Genomic DNA, 14,459 nt, shown 5'->3' on the forward strand with positions numbered 1-14,459 from the left:
GTTCCTCTGGGCCCTTGCTGAAGATCTGTCCTGAACTTTGTGTTTACGTGAATTTTCTGATAGAGGAAATTTGTTGCACCTATTTATCAAGATGATTACAACACCTTTGAAAAATTCAGGAATTCTCCTGTCCACAGAGACATCTCAAAGGGGAAATGTGCCCATTCATGCAGTCTTTTTTGACAGCATTCCTTCAGGCACACTTACTCCTGTAAAAGATTTGGTGAAATATCAGAACTGCTTTTTAAAATTGAATAACCATAAAACGAATCAATTCCTAGAAACAACAATTTCTAAAAATAAAAATGTATTTCAGTCTACCATGCTAACAGAGGCTACCGCCTCTAACAGTCTTCTTGATATCAGTGCTATAAAGCCCATCAAGGATGGATTAAAAAATAAAGCCAAGTATGAATCACCAGGAAAAGTATTTCAAAGAATGAAAGAAAAAGTATTGCATGACAAGCAAGAACAAGCATTAAGAAACAGTAGTGTGTTGGAACCACAGAAAAGTGAAAGCAACAAAATGTTCACTCCCAAGGGAGCTGAGAAAAGAGTATTGCAGCATACCTACCTCTGTGAAGAAAAGGAGAACAACCAATCATTCCAATCAGAAAGCAGCTCACTAAGAGGTTATTTTTATTATGTTTATTTATGTATATTTATTATGAGGTTGTTTACAAAGTTGTGATGTGTTGTTTATTGTGTCCGGTACTGTTTTAGGTACTCCAGATACAGCAGTGAACAAAATGAAGAAAAATCCCTGCCCTCATGTAGCTAGCTCACATTCAGTCGGTGGGAGACATACAGTAGTTAAGTAGTTTTTATGGTAGAGTAGCAGAGAAGTGCTATGGAAAGAAAAAGCAGAGTAAGGATAATGGGGAGAGTTAGAGCACGTTGTGATTTTCAGTGAGGCAGTCAGGGTATGCTTCAAAGAGAAGGTATTTCAGCCGAAAAATTCAAGAGGGTGATAGATACAGATAAGTATCTTGGACACCGGGGAAGGATGATCCAGACAGATAACAGCTGGTACAAATGCCGTGAAATAGAAGCATGCCTCAGAAATTCAAGGACCCGCCATGAGATTAGTGTATCATGGAGTGAGTGAACAGAGCTGGGGAGGTGGGGATAAATAAGAGAGGGTCAGATAATGTAGGACCTTTGGGTAAGAGTTTGGCCCTTTACCGTGAGCAAAGTCAGGAGCCATTGGAGGATTTTAAGCAGAGGAATAACAAAGTCTGCCTTACATTTTAAAAATATCACTCTGGCTGTTAATTTGAAATAATTACTGGTAATCAAGGTGAGAAATGGTGTTGGCTTGGGCCAGGTGGTTGCAGTGAAGACGCGCAGAAGTGATTGGATTCTGGATATGTTTTGGTGAAGAGCCAATCAGATTAGCCCATAGATGGGGTGTGGCATGTTAGATATAAAAGATGACTCCAGGGTGGGGTTTTTGTTTGTTTTAGACTTGTGTTTTTTTGTTGTTTTTGTTTTCCTTAAGCAACTGGGAGGGTGGACTGATTTCACTGAAATGGAACAGGCTGAAGGAGGAATAAGACAGGGGGCTTAGTTATTAAGTTTTGTCGTGAATTTTGATATGTCTGTTAAAAATTGAAGTGTAGGTGTGATTTAGGCTGTTGGAAAAAATAGTTGGAATTTAGGGAAGTAGTGCAGGTGAGAAAATTATATTTGGGAATCATTAGCCTCTAAATGGTATTTACAGCTATAAGATGAGATCATCAAGGAGTAAATGTAGAAAGAGAAAACATTCAAGAAAGTCCTAGAGCACCTCAAAATTTAGAAGTTAGAATAAAGGCTAGAAAGTAGTGCAGGCCACTTAGAAGAAAATGAAGAAGAAGAAAAACCAGGAGTGATATTTTGGAAGCCAAGAGAATGAAACGCTTTGAGGAAAGAGTCACCTAGTTGTGTCTAATGCAGCTGATTGGTCAGGTGAGATGAAGGCTGAGTGAGATTTGACCATTGGCTCTAGCGACATGCAGGTCCTTGGTGACCGATGAAGGCAGCTTTGGTGGAACGATTCAACAACGTGATTCAGGAGGGTTCAAGAGGGAATGTGAAGACAGATACTGACAGTGGTGCATATAGACAACTCTTTGAGGGAGCTGAGAAATATGGGAAGTATGTTTTTTAAATATTTTACTGTTTTTAATAATTGGTGGAATTACATTTTTGTGTGCTGTTAGGAATGAGCCAGTAGAGAAGGAAAAACTGAGATTGGAAGTTGATACCCTTGAATAGTTGAGAGGGAATAGAATTCAAACATGGAGGTTTGGCCTTTGCTAGGAACCTAAACAGATCATCACTCAAACAAGAAGATGGGTAGTGTTATATGACTTCAGAAATAATTTGAAATAGGAAGTAAAGTCATCAGCTAAGAGTATGAGAAGCAGGTATTGAAATTTGAGGAGGTGGAGGTTTGACTAATGTAGGAGTGGAAGATTAAATGGCCCGGGCTGAAGTCTGATTTCCTTGGCAACGTTATTGACCTTGTGGTTTGTGGGCATGAATTTAAAAATTTAAGTATGGTTGTGAATTTTCCTCTGTCCCTATTTAGCTGTATAGGTGCTGATGGGGAATAGGTAGGGGGTTGGATTTGATCAGGATTGTAATTTTGCCAAATAGAATGAAGTGAGAGAATAGCAGGGTAGCTGGGATGTGTGTGCAAGGTGGTAACCACAGTTGGCCATGAAATTTAAGTTGGTTAGACAAGGAAAAGAGGACTGAAGGAGATGAGGAAGTGAAGAAGTGTAGTGTACGTCTTATTGGGATAGTCAGTGAATTAAAAAGAATAATCTGGAAAGATAGAAAGTGGTCAGAAATTGGGATACTTGAAATTGAGATTTTAGTGAGTTGCAGTAATTAATAGAGATATTTTACATGTGTTATTTAATCTTTTCAGCAAATACTACAGATAGATGCTCACTCAATAGTGTAGGAAATGGGGCTTATGAAGAGGTTTTGTCTGCTCTGTGTTCCACAGGTAATAAGGGATGGGCTGAGAATTAAATACAGGTATCTATTAGAAAGTGCATGCTCTTAACTTCTACACAATAGATTGTGGGTGCATTGTCGCCTTTCAAAGACAATGATATATTTTGACACAAAAAGCAGTTTTCTAAGGGAGTTTAGGATGGAGGTGGGGGAGTACACAAAATAATGTTTCTCACACAGCCTGAGAGAAAAGGGAGAAGCCAATGAAATAATGCACATGAAAGCACAATTTATGTGTAAAATAGAATTAGAGAAAGAAATGACTGCTTTGAGAATGTGATGACTTTTTCCCCAGAAAACGCACATATATACAAACACAAATTTTGTATGTAATTTCAGGGATCTTTTAGAGTCTCTGCCTGGGCCTTGGACTCTCAAATAAGTGACCCAGGTTATGTAGCATGTTATATCTGATCAAATTACTTTTTGTCTTTACTGCATTGCCCTTCCATTTCTAGTAGAATGAGTTAAAGAAATAAATTCATTCTTTTATGACTCGTCATTATAGTAAATATTTTTTAATTTTTATGAGTTTATTTCAGCCAAACCTAATGACATATGCCACGGAACAAGATCTCAAATGCTCCCGGAGAATAAGTTTTGCAGTTTCTATAATCTTTATATTAAGATTTCTAAGGACGAAGCATACTTATTAAAACATAATCACTACCAATTTGTTTCAAGTATAATATTTGAAATTAAACATAAAATAATTCAGTTTTCCTTCTCTGGTTCAAATTTTAAGTCTGTTACCTTCCCGTTTTTGTGTGAAAGAAACTTATTTCTATACTGAAGAGATAAAAGTAATGATCTAGGATGTGAAGCAAAAATAAAATGTAAGCAATACTAGTAGTTCTTGTTGTCTAGTTGATAGCCTACCAGATTTGTGCCTTTGAAAGCCTGCTAAAGAGATGTCAGAAGGGTGCAAATTATGGTTGAGTCTCAGCATTTTGATTTTTAAAGTGTAAGTTATAGCTCTTCAACTGTCCTTTCACATTTTAGAAATTTACAGCAGCTAGAAAAATCAGAATTTTCAAGACTGGAGGTACTTCATATATAATCTTAATATATACCTGAATTGTGGCAGCACCAGATTTTTATTCCAGATCTCTAGGCTTCTGAGTCCAGTAGTATACTTTTGTCTAGAGCTGGCAAGTTATAACATGGTGTAGTTTTAAAAAATTCTTTCTCAGCCTAATGTAGGTGTAGAGAATGGAGTTAAGGCCTGAGAAGATAATAAAGGGGAAAACTTAGGTAATGCTCGTGTATTAGAAAAGTATACTATATTGGTCTGATCATTACTGAACCTAAGTCTTTATTTCAAGATTTTAAAATGGCATTTTTTTCTTCTCAGTGACTAACAGAACTCATCTTTCTCTTTCTTTAAAAAAACATCCCAACCTCCATCCAAGAAGTTCCTCTAGAATCATCAAGTAGTGTTTCACTCTCTGTCCAGCAAAAGGTTCAGTGTCAACAGGAAAAGAAAGTGCCTCTGCACAATTTAACTTATGGTAAAGTATTTTGTTTTTTAGTTTGTTATTTGAATGTATGGTTAAATGTTCTGGGTAGTAACTTTCCCTGTGTAGGCAGGCTTTAAGTATTGACTATGGATAAAGATTAAATCATAAAAGCCAGAGGCACTCAGAAAGACTGTTGGAAAGGGAAGGGTGGAGCATTCCTAACCCAAAGACTTCCTTTTAATATAAACAGTGTTAAATTGTCCTGTTTCTCTCTTTTAATTTCATGTGATTCTTGTATAAATTTTGTTTGGTTTTGTGTTTTTTGCAGAGCTTCCAATTTTGAACCAGGAACATGAAAATGTTTTACCTGTAGGAGTCCCAAACAGGGCATTAACTAGGGCCCAGTTGGCTCAACAAATTCTTCATTCAAAGGAGAATACAGTTGCAACCACTAAGTCCAAAAAGGACACGTTTATTTTAGGAGGCAATGATTCAGCCTGTGAAAAATCCCAAAGTACTACTGTTGAGACTCTCAATACTGACTGTGTTCCTACTAAAAATGGCGACCAATTAATGGTGTCTGATAGCAAGATGACAACAAAAAGGACTTCACCACAGGAAATTAAGGAAGGAAATGAGAAAACAATGCCCAGAGAGGCTGATCTTCCAGGGTCCATAAATGATACATGTAAAATTGTACTTGCAACTCCAAGCTTTCATGTAACAATACCTCGGAGATCAAAAAGATGTGCTTCAAAGCCTCCTCCTTCAAGTATCTTTCAAACTACTATACATGGAATTAAAAAAAATAAGGTAGGAAAACCTTTAAGATAGATGTGTATTTCTGTTTTTACCCCCATTTTTCAAGAGCTTGAGCTCTTATGCCCTCTCCTTATGCTCTCTCCTTGGCTTCATTTTTATGTTTTATTATTTAGTGCAGAGGCAGTATGGCCTAGTGAAAAGAGCAGTGGGTTGAAAGCAAGAAGACCCAGGTGATAAGTCTTATCTTGCTCTATTACAGTGTTTCCCCGAAAATAAGACCTAGCCAGACCATCAGCTCTAATGCGTCTTTTGGAGCAAAAATTAATATAAGACCCGGTCTTCTTTTACTATAATATAAAACCGGGTCTTGATATGATATGATATATGATATGATATGATATATGATATGACACTGGGTCTTATGTTAATTTTTGCTCCGAAAGATGCATTAGACCTGATTGTCCGACTAGGTCTTATTTTCGGGGAAACACGGTACTAGTTGTATATAGCCTTCAACAATTTGCTTCCTTTGGGGATGAACACTGAGTTCATACTTGTTCTTAATTTTTTTTTCCTGATTCTTGGGGTACAATAACAGAGCAATTAAAAGAGAAAAAAGAATTACATACGTGTACAGCATCTGAAGATGTGACTATTTTTTCTGTTGTAAAGTAATATAGTGATCAATAAAAGACTTCAGACCTTCAAACTATGCTGTTATATTAGGACAAATTCTCTGAAGAAAGTAGAATGGAAAAACATTCAAGGGGAAAGATACAATGTAAAATTTCCAGTTGTTAACGTTTTGTCTGTTAATTTTTAAAAGGATGATGGCAGACAACAGCCAGAATCTTTATATAGTCCAATTTCTACCCAACAGCTCCTTAAACAATTAAATCATGTCATTCCTCTGCTCAGAATCCTCCAGTAACTTCTCATCTCAAGAGAAAACACTAAACCTTTACCATAGTGTACAGGACTCTACATAATTCAATCCTGGAGATGCCCAGCCTCATTTTATTCCCTCATGCTCACTTCTTTCAAACCACTGTGTCCTCCATGCCTCCTACTTAGGGCCTTTACATTTGTTCCCTCTGCCTGGAAGAATATTACCAGATTTCCATGTGCCAGTCCCTCACTTCATACAGTTCTCTGTTCCAAGACCTTCCCTAACTATCCTGTCTAAAAAAACACCTCCAGTTATCTAGTAATGATGACTCCCTGATATTTTATTACTTATTTGTCCATTTGTTTGGATGTCACCACCATCACTCCACTTTCTTCCACCCCCACTTCGCCCACATCAAGAGGGCGGCTGTTTTGTATTGTTTCTTGCTGAATCCCCACTCCCCAAACTGTGTCTGTCACCTGGAGCTCAACAAGTGTTTGTGGAATGAATATGAATTAACATTTTAACATTTTATATAAGCGGTATGGTACAGGATTCTAGAACCAGAATTGCATATTTGTGACCCATCTGTGCCATTAACTAGCTATGGGTGACATGGGCAAGTTATATAATGACCTTAATGCAGTTTATCTACAAAACGAAGATATTAATAACTACCTCCTAGTGTTATGAGGATAATAGGAATCGATGCATCTAAGGTGCTTAGAACACTACCTGTTATTAGCTTTTATTTTTAATACCATCTGACTGATACTTTGTTATATCTCAGGTAGTTCCAAATGTGAAAGTAGAAAAAAAAGGAATTTTATTGTCTATTCCCAAGTCCTACTATAATTTTTTTAAATGAACATAATTGAGAAGTGCACAAACGAAGAGCACCCTTCCATTTTAATGTCTTTTCCTGACTCAGCATAAAACTACCACTGAAGAATTTATCTTTATAATTTTATATATACAGTAAATGGCAAGTCAAATTGGTTATTTTATGACTTTGGGCTATATAGCTCATCAGAAATAATTCAGTATTTGTTATGCAGTAGAAACAATTTCTTAGCACAGATGTTCACAGAAATTTTCCTTTATGATAGGATTTTACTTGTCCTAAAATAAGGAATTTTCTGAGCTGTACAGAAATTTGCGTTGGAATAGAATGCTGTTAAATACAGATAACTAGCAATCACCTTTATAGTTTATAGAAACTTGAATGCAACTGCAAATCAACTTTGTGAAAAAATATGCTGTTAATTTTAACGGATAAGAGTGATGGTGGCATGTATACTACACAACTGACTCCTTTTTCTCCGTTATTGGGTCTTTTGTGAGACTTGGTGTTTCAATGGCTGCCTTCAGATTTTAGGTAATTTTTTTTCCCCTAGTGATTCAGAGAGTTGGTAATAAGAACATTTAAAGTATAATTGATTCTGGATGTAGAACAAACTATGCAGTACAACTTCAGTTCAGTCTCTCTCCATTCATCTTTTCTGTTTCACGGTTTATGAGTTTTTACCTTATGCTACTTGAAATAGAATGTAATTTTTATATAGATGAGCACTAAGGAGTCATTTGGATTACTTATATGAGGATTTTCTTTTAATTTAATGTAAATTGATTTTATAATGCTAATGCTACAAGTAATACAGGAAATACGTACTTTATGTTTAATTAGGTAGTCCACCTACAGGACTGGATGATTAAAATCATCAACAATAACACTGCTATATGTGTAGAAGGAAAATTGATGTAAGTATAACATTTAAATACTCTTAATAAAATTTATAATAAGATACCTGTGTGTAAGAACTGAAAAGGAGATGCATGCAAAATAGCATCTTTCTGCAAAACAAAGACTTTATAACGAGGTTACAAAAGGCAAAAAAAGTAAAATGACTGTACATGTTGATTGTAACCAGCTCTCTTGTTTTTGCCTGTTACGTTATTTTTTAAATAGTGACAGCTCAAATTTGTATACGTAGTGCTTTATTTTTTTCCAGAGGTTCTAATAAAAGGACTGGTATTATTATATGCTTAATTATATATTGCTAGTTAATATTTACTACATGCATTTCAGTCCAGAGTCTCACATCTAAATTGGGAAAACCAGATATAAATTACTGATCCAGAAAAGGAATCAAAGTTACTTAAAACTTTGCCATATAGCTATATATTAAGTAATCGTTGGCACTTTCTGGTTCTCCCTAAAGCGAAAGCATCATCAGGTAAGTGGGCTTTGCTTAATTCTGCTAATCTCTTACTACCATTTCCTGTTCTTCAAAATCGATTTCTTAGTGGTGAAAAAGGAAACAATTGTAATAAAAGCTTGTAATAAAAACAATACAGGATATCACTGTTCAAGGTGCTTATCTGGAAGTTTAGAGGTTGAGTGTATAAATCTGTCTTGCCTGCTCTATTTCTGCCTGCTTTGTACCGCACTTCCTGAATTTCCAAGATTGCGTTGGTGGCAATCCCATTGCCTCTGCTTACCAATTGTGTGACTTGAGCAAAGTGCTTATTCTTTTTCAGTCTCAGTTTTTTCATCTGCACAATGCTGATAATAATATTACTATCTTTTGAGTTATGTGGGGGATTAAATGAGATATATTTTTAAGACTTAAGAACAGAACAGTACTTTTAGAGTGCTATTTAAATGTTTAATAAAATTAATAAAGCAAAAAAGAACAGAATGGGAAGTAATACTGTATTAAAGTACACTATATGAATTTAATCCCATTTAACCAAATTAAAAGAACAGAATTTCTTACTTATTATGCTTAGATTTAGTATATTTATTAGTTATCTGAGTAATTAGAGAATGTTCAACATTTATCTAATACATATTCACATTTCATTCTATTTTATATTCTTAGTTTTATTAAAGGAAATATGAGGAGTAGACTTATGGGTCATTGATACGATATTGCAGTTTGTTTTTTCCCTGGAACCTCTTTTTGGTGCTTTCCAAAGAGGAAGGTAAAAATCATTTGGCTGTATAGTGAGGGTAAAAAAATCATAAGGTTAGATGGATCCAAACTATGTAATTGCATGACAGCTAACACAGCATGGGCCCTGAGAAGAGAGGGAATCATTCTTTGGAAGTTTAGCATCAGTTAAGATGGAGTTGCAAGCATTGTCAGCACCAGGTATTTAGAGAAGTTCCCTGCTCACTTGTTAGTGGTGTGTTTTATACTTAGGGGTATGGTTTGGTCACAGCAGTTTCTTGGTACATACTCTGAGGATCACATTTAGCCAAACAGTTTAATTCTGCTGCAATGTTTGGCCCTCACATGTTTTGTAATTAGATTAATAATATTGTTACTGTAGCTGGAATGCAAATTTATTCATATTATAAATTTATATACTTATTTATGTACATTGTGATTACTGGTAAAATGTGAATATTATGGCCTTAACTAAGCAATTTTTTTCCTCTTAGAGACATCACTAACATATATTGGCACAGTAATGCAATTATAGAACGGATTATGCACAACAAACTTAGGACATTATCAGGCAACATTTATATATTAAAAGGAATGATAGACCAGATTTCCATGAAAGCAGCAGGTAATGGCACATTATTAATTGATGTTATTTTGATAGATGAAGCAGTTAACCATATTTCTAACAGTAATATATATTTTTACTTCTACTTAGGTGTTTTAAAATTGTGAATCAGTCAAAACTAAGAATTAAAACAGAATTGACCACATTATGTGAAACTATTATGTGCTGATCATTTTTCTCTGATTTAGTCACTCTTCTTGACTGTTTAAATAAGGCCAGTGATTTTTTTTTTTTTTTTTTTTTTTTTTTTAATTCAAGTGAAGTGTTCCTTATTTGGGAGGAATTGCTTTATAAGAATACGATTTAACGCCTTGGTTCCTTTCTATGTTAAACCTGCCCAGTACAACCCCAGTCCTGGCGTAATCTAATTTTCTGCCTGTGCCTCGCATACAGCTATTGTGACTGAAGAAAACACCTCTGAGCAGTCCACTTGAAGTTTATGATGACCAGCAACAAGTTGTGGTCCCTTAGTGCTACTTGGTATCCTGCCACATTGCCCTCATCCATTCACTCTCCTACCCTCCACAATGACTATTTCATATTTTTGCAAATCTCTAATACCTCCTCCCTCCCTCTTTCGGGGTGGGGGTAGGGTGGGGAGAACGGAGGGGATCACTTGAGCAATAGGAACAATCAGAAGAGAACTTCTATTTCACCATATCTAGTCATCTGCTTTTATTATGGATGAACTGTCCACGTGTCTGTCTATGTCAGCCTCTCCATTTGTACTCTAGCTCCCATTTTACCTCTTTTATTCAAAAATATCACTGCAGGGCCGTCCCGTGGCTCAGGTGGTTCGAGCGCCCTGCTCCTAATGCAAGGTCGCTGGTTCGATTCCCACATGGGCCAGTGAGCTGCGCCCTCTACAGCTAAGATTGTGAACACTGGCTCTCGCTGGAGCTGGGCTGCCGTGAGCGGCCGACCTACAACCTAGGACTGGCTACTGACTTCCTCAGCCGGGGGAGAGCAAGGCTCATAATACCAGCTGGGCCAGGGAGCTGTGTCCTACACAACTAGACAGAAACAACAACTTGAACCGGAGTGGGGGGTGGCGGGGGGGGGGGGGGTGAGGCGGAAGAAGGAAAAAAATCACTACAGTAATCCCTCTTTTAACCACACACTTTCAACCACTGTTTCTCTCAATCAGTGCGAAACAACTCAGAAGATTTATTTTATCTAATTCCTCTTGAATTTTTCCCATTTTTTTCTTCAGTTTTCCTTAATCATGCTTTGATCCCCAGTTCTTCACTGAAACGTCCCTTATTTAGTCACCAGTGTCCCCCACATTGCTAAATCCAGTATAATGACACAATCATACCTACGTTCTTGAAACACCATCTTTACTTGGCTTCTGAAATGCCATATTCCGATTTTCTTGCTGCTTCACTGCTGTTCATTCTTAGTTTCTTTGCTCATTTTTCTTTTTCTTCTTTACCTGTAAGCAATGGAGTAGACTCGGGCTCTTTCTGCACTAAGTCCTGTGTTGATTTCTTGTGGGCTTTAAATCTTACCTATATGATGACAAATGCCAGATTTATATCTCTAAGCAAGAATACTCCCGTAGCCACTCAACTCCTTTTCCATCTGCCCACTGACATCTCCATTAGGACGTCAACAGGCATCTCAAACTGAATACTGTCGTGCATCACTTAATGACGGGGATCCGTTCTGAGAAATGCATCGTTAGGTGATTTGGTTGTGTGAACATCACAGTGCACTTACACACACCTAGGTGGTACAACCTACTACACACCTAGGGTATGTGCTGTAGCCTACTGCTCCTAGGCTCCAAACCTGTACAACATGTTACTTTACCGTAAGGAGTTGTGACAGTGGTATTTGTGTTTCTAAACATATAGAAAGTGTACAGTAAAAGTACGGTATAAAAGTTAAAAAATGGTACACCTGTATCGGGCACTTACCATGAATAGAGTTTATAGGACTAGAAGTTGCTCTGTGGTGAGTGGATGTGAAGGTCTAGGACATTACTGTACACTGCGGTGGACTTTATAGACACCACTCAGGCTACAGGAAACGTATAAAAATTATTTTTCTTCAATAATAAATTAACCTTAGCTTACTGTGACTTTAACATTATAAACTTTTTAATATTTTTAACTTCTTTTGTAATAACTTAGCTTAAAACACAAACACATTATACAACTGTACAAAAGTCTTCATATCCTTATTCTATATTAATAGCTGTGAATAATGCATTGCGCTATGAGGTCATAACAGGTAAATACAGATTTTTCAGCTTCATTATGATTTTATGAGACTGCCTTCGTATGGGACCACGTTTGTATATGTGGTCTATCGTAGACTGAATCATCATTCTGTGGGGCATGACTATGTATCTAAAACCTGATCTCCTTTAAATCTGCTTAGCCTAGTCTTCCCTTTCTGTGTTTCCAGAGGCTAGCCGAAATCCTTGGAGACATCCTTAAATCCTCAACTTGTCTCACATGCACATCTAGTGTGTCAGTATCTCCTATTGGCATTATCTCCATAAAATATCCAAAACCTAGGCCTCTGCTGACCACTGTGGGCCAAACCCACAAAAATCTGCAATGATTTTTGTCTGAATCATGCAGTAACCTCCTAACTGGTCTCATTTTTTCTCTCTCTACTTCCACAGACTCCTCAAAATAGCAGCTAATACAGTCCTATTAAAATGAAATCCTGTGGTTCCTCTGCTTACAATCTTTCCATAGCTTCCCCTCCACCCAAAGTAAAAGACTAGGTCCGTGAAATGACCCCAAGGCCTTATACTCTCCCGTGCTCCCCCACTGCCCCCTGACAGCTGTCTGAGTAACTTCCTAGTTCTAGCCTCTCCTCGCTCCACTTCAGCCACACTGATTTCTGTGTTCTACAAATGGGCCAGGCACACTTTTGCCTCATAGCCTTTCATTTTGTTCTCTCTGCTTCCAGTGTTTTAACCCTGTGTTCCCACGTGGCTCACTCCCTCATGTCTTTTGAGGCTTTACTCAAATGATGCTACCGTGTTTCCCCGAAAATAAGACCTAGCCGGACCATCAGCTCTAATGCGTCTTTTGGAGCAAAAATTAATATAAGACCCAGCCTTTTACTATAGTATAATACCGGGTATAATGTAACATAATATAATACCGGATCTTATATTAATTTTTGCTACAAAAGACGCATTAGAGCTGATGTTCCAGCTTGGTCTTATTTTCAGGGAAATATGGTATTTCAATGAGAACATCTCTGACTATGCTTTTTTAAAATGCTGCCTGCCTGCCATTTCCCCAGCATGAACACATTGGTATCCCTATTCCTCCTTAACTGCATAATTTTTGTCCATAGCATCAATGACCATCTAACAAGATATTTTACTTATTGGTTTGCTTTCTGTTTCATACTAGAAGGCAAGTTCCATGAAGGCAAGGATTTTTGTTTGTTAATTACTGAATCTTCAGTATCTGGGACAGTGCCTGGCACACAGTAAACAATAAGTGGATATTTTTCGAATGATGTAATGAATTAATGACATCTTTTTAAAATTTTAGGCTTTTAGATAATTTTGTTTATTGTTAAATAGGATATCCGAATTATCTCATAAGGAAGTTTATGTTTGGCTTTCCAGAAAAATGGAAAGAATACATCGATAATTTTCTGGAACAATTAAGGTAAAGTACTTTTTAACTTAAAAAAAAAAACTTTATTAGGGCATAATTTACATTTGATAAAGTTTGCTCATTTTAGGTATACAATTTGATGAGCAATTGTATGTACTTATGTAAAAAGTATAAAGTGGTTTTAATTTCTTTATATGGAAATGCCATTTTTGAAGCTCTCTTTGATATTAGACTTTCAAAAGGCAGTAACACTTTACTTGAATTTCTGTCATACGGGATAAATCTAAAAGAAAAATAAAACCTTTGACATATTTCAAGGAAACATCCTCAATCATCTACCCTTTAAATATGTGTCTGAAGTTCTTGGTCCCTTTTCTTTGATTCATTCCCTTAAGAGTTAATGAGTGTCAGCTGCTTAGTACATAGTGTGTTGGCACTGGGAAAACAAAGAAGCAATTGATTAATTCTTGCCCTTAAGGAACTCATAGGGGGTATGGTTGTGTAAGTTAATTAATCTCAGTACCATGTAATAACATATGACGGGGGTTGGCAATTTTTTCTGTGAAGGGCCAGAGATTAACTATTTTTATGGGCATGCTGCCTCTATTATAACTAGTCAGCTCTGCCTTTGTAGAGGAAAAGCAACCACAGACAGTGCTAGAATGAATGTGGCTTTGTTTCAATAGACTTTATTGACAAAAATAAGCAACTGACAGGATTGGTCTTGTAATTTTCTTACAATATCAACTTAAATGGGAAACATAAAAGCATATAGTAGGAAGCATTTAAGGGGTTATTTTTGAGTCTTTTGACTTAAGATACTATATTTGAGTTTTTTGCAAGAGAAGAGGTAGAAGCCACGAAGGCTTAAATAATACAAGATTAAATTAGGTGATATTTGCTGTGGGGAAGAAAGTTATAGCTGAGGGAGTTTCCTTTTAGGTGTAGGGTTATGGTTAGGGTTACTGTTAAAAGTTAGGTCAGGGTTTGGGTTGAGATCAAAATTAGGGTTAGATTTAGAATTAGGTATGGGGTTAGGGTTAAAAAGTTAAAGTTAAATTTAGGATTAGGGTTAGGATTAGTCTTTGGTTTACGGTTAAGATTAAAATTTAGGGCTAGGGTTAGTTTTAAGGTTAGGTTTAATATTTAATATTA

The 14,459-nt window shown here is 36.5% G+C and overlaps 1 protein-coding gene across 3 annotated transcripts in view; it reads left to right on the forward strand.

The window, feature by feature from the left end:
* MIS18BP1 (MIS18 binding protein 1) overlaps window positions 1–14,459 on the forward strand; it is a 44,248-nt gene that overhangs the window by 6,543 nt on the left and 23,246 nt on the right. For 2 of the 3 annotated variants that reach the window (XM_019751722.3, XM_074328190.2), the window contains exons 2-7: window positions 1–632; window positions 4,425–4,523; window positions 4,801–5,285; window positions 7,811–7,884; window positions 9,575–9,705; window positions 13,268–13,355. In XM_019751722.3, coding sequence (XP_019607281.3) covers window positions 92–632; window positions 4,425–4,523; window positions 4,801–5,285; window positions 7,811–7,884; window positions 9,575–9,705; window positions 13,268–13,355 — 1,418 coding nt within the window. In that variant the 5' untranslated portion in view covers window positions 1–91. The remainder of the gene's footprint in view (window positions 633–4,424; window positions 4,524–4,800; window positions 5,286–7,810; window positions 7,885–9,574; window positions 9,706–13,267; window positions 13,356–14,459) is intronic. The other variant, XM_074328191.2, reaches the window with a different exon arrangement.

The sequence above is a fragment of the Rhinolophus sinicus genome, chromosome 3 (assembly GCF_057876585.1).
Source record: "Rhinolophus sinicus isolate RSI-liver-muscle chromosome 3, RSI-T2T, whole genome shotgun sequence".
NCBI classification, from domain to species: Eukaryota; Metazoa; Chordata; class Mammalia; order Chiroptera; family Rhinolophidae; genus Rhinolophus; species Rhinolophus sinicus.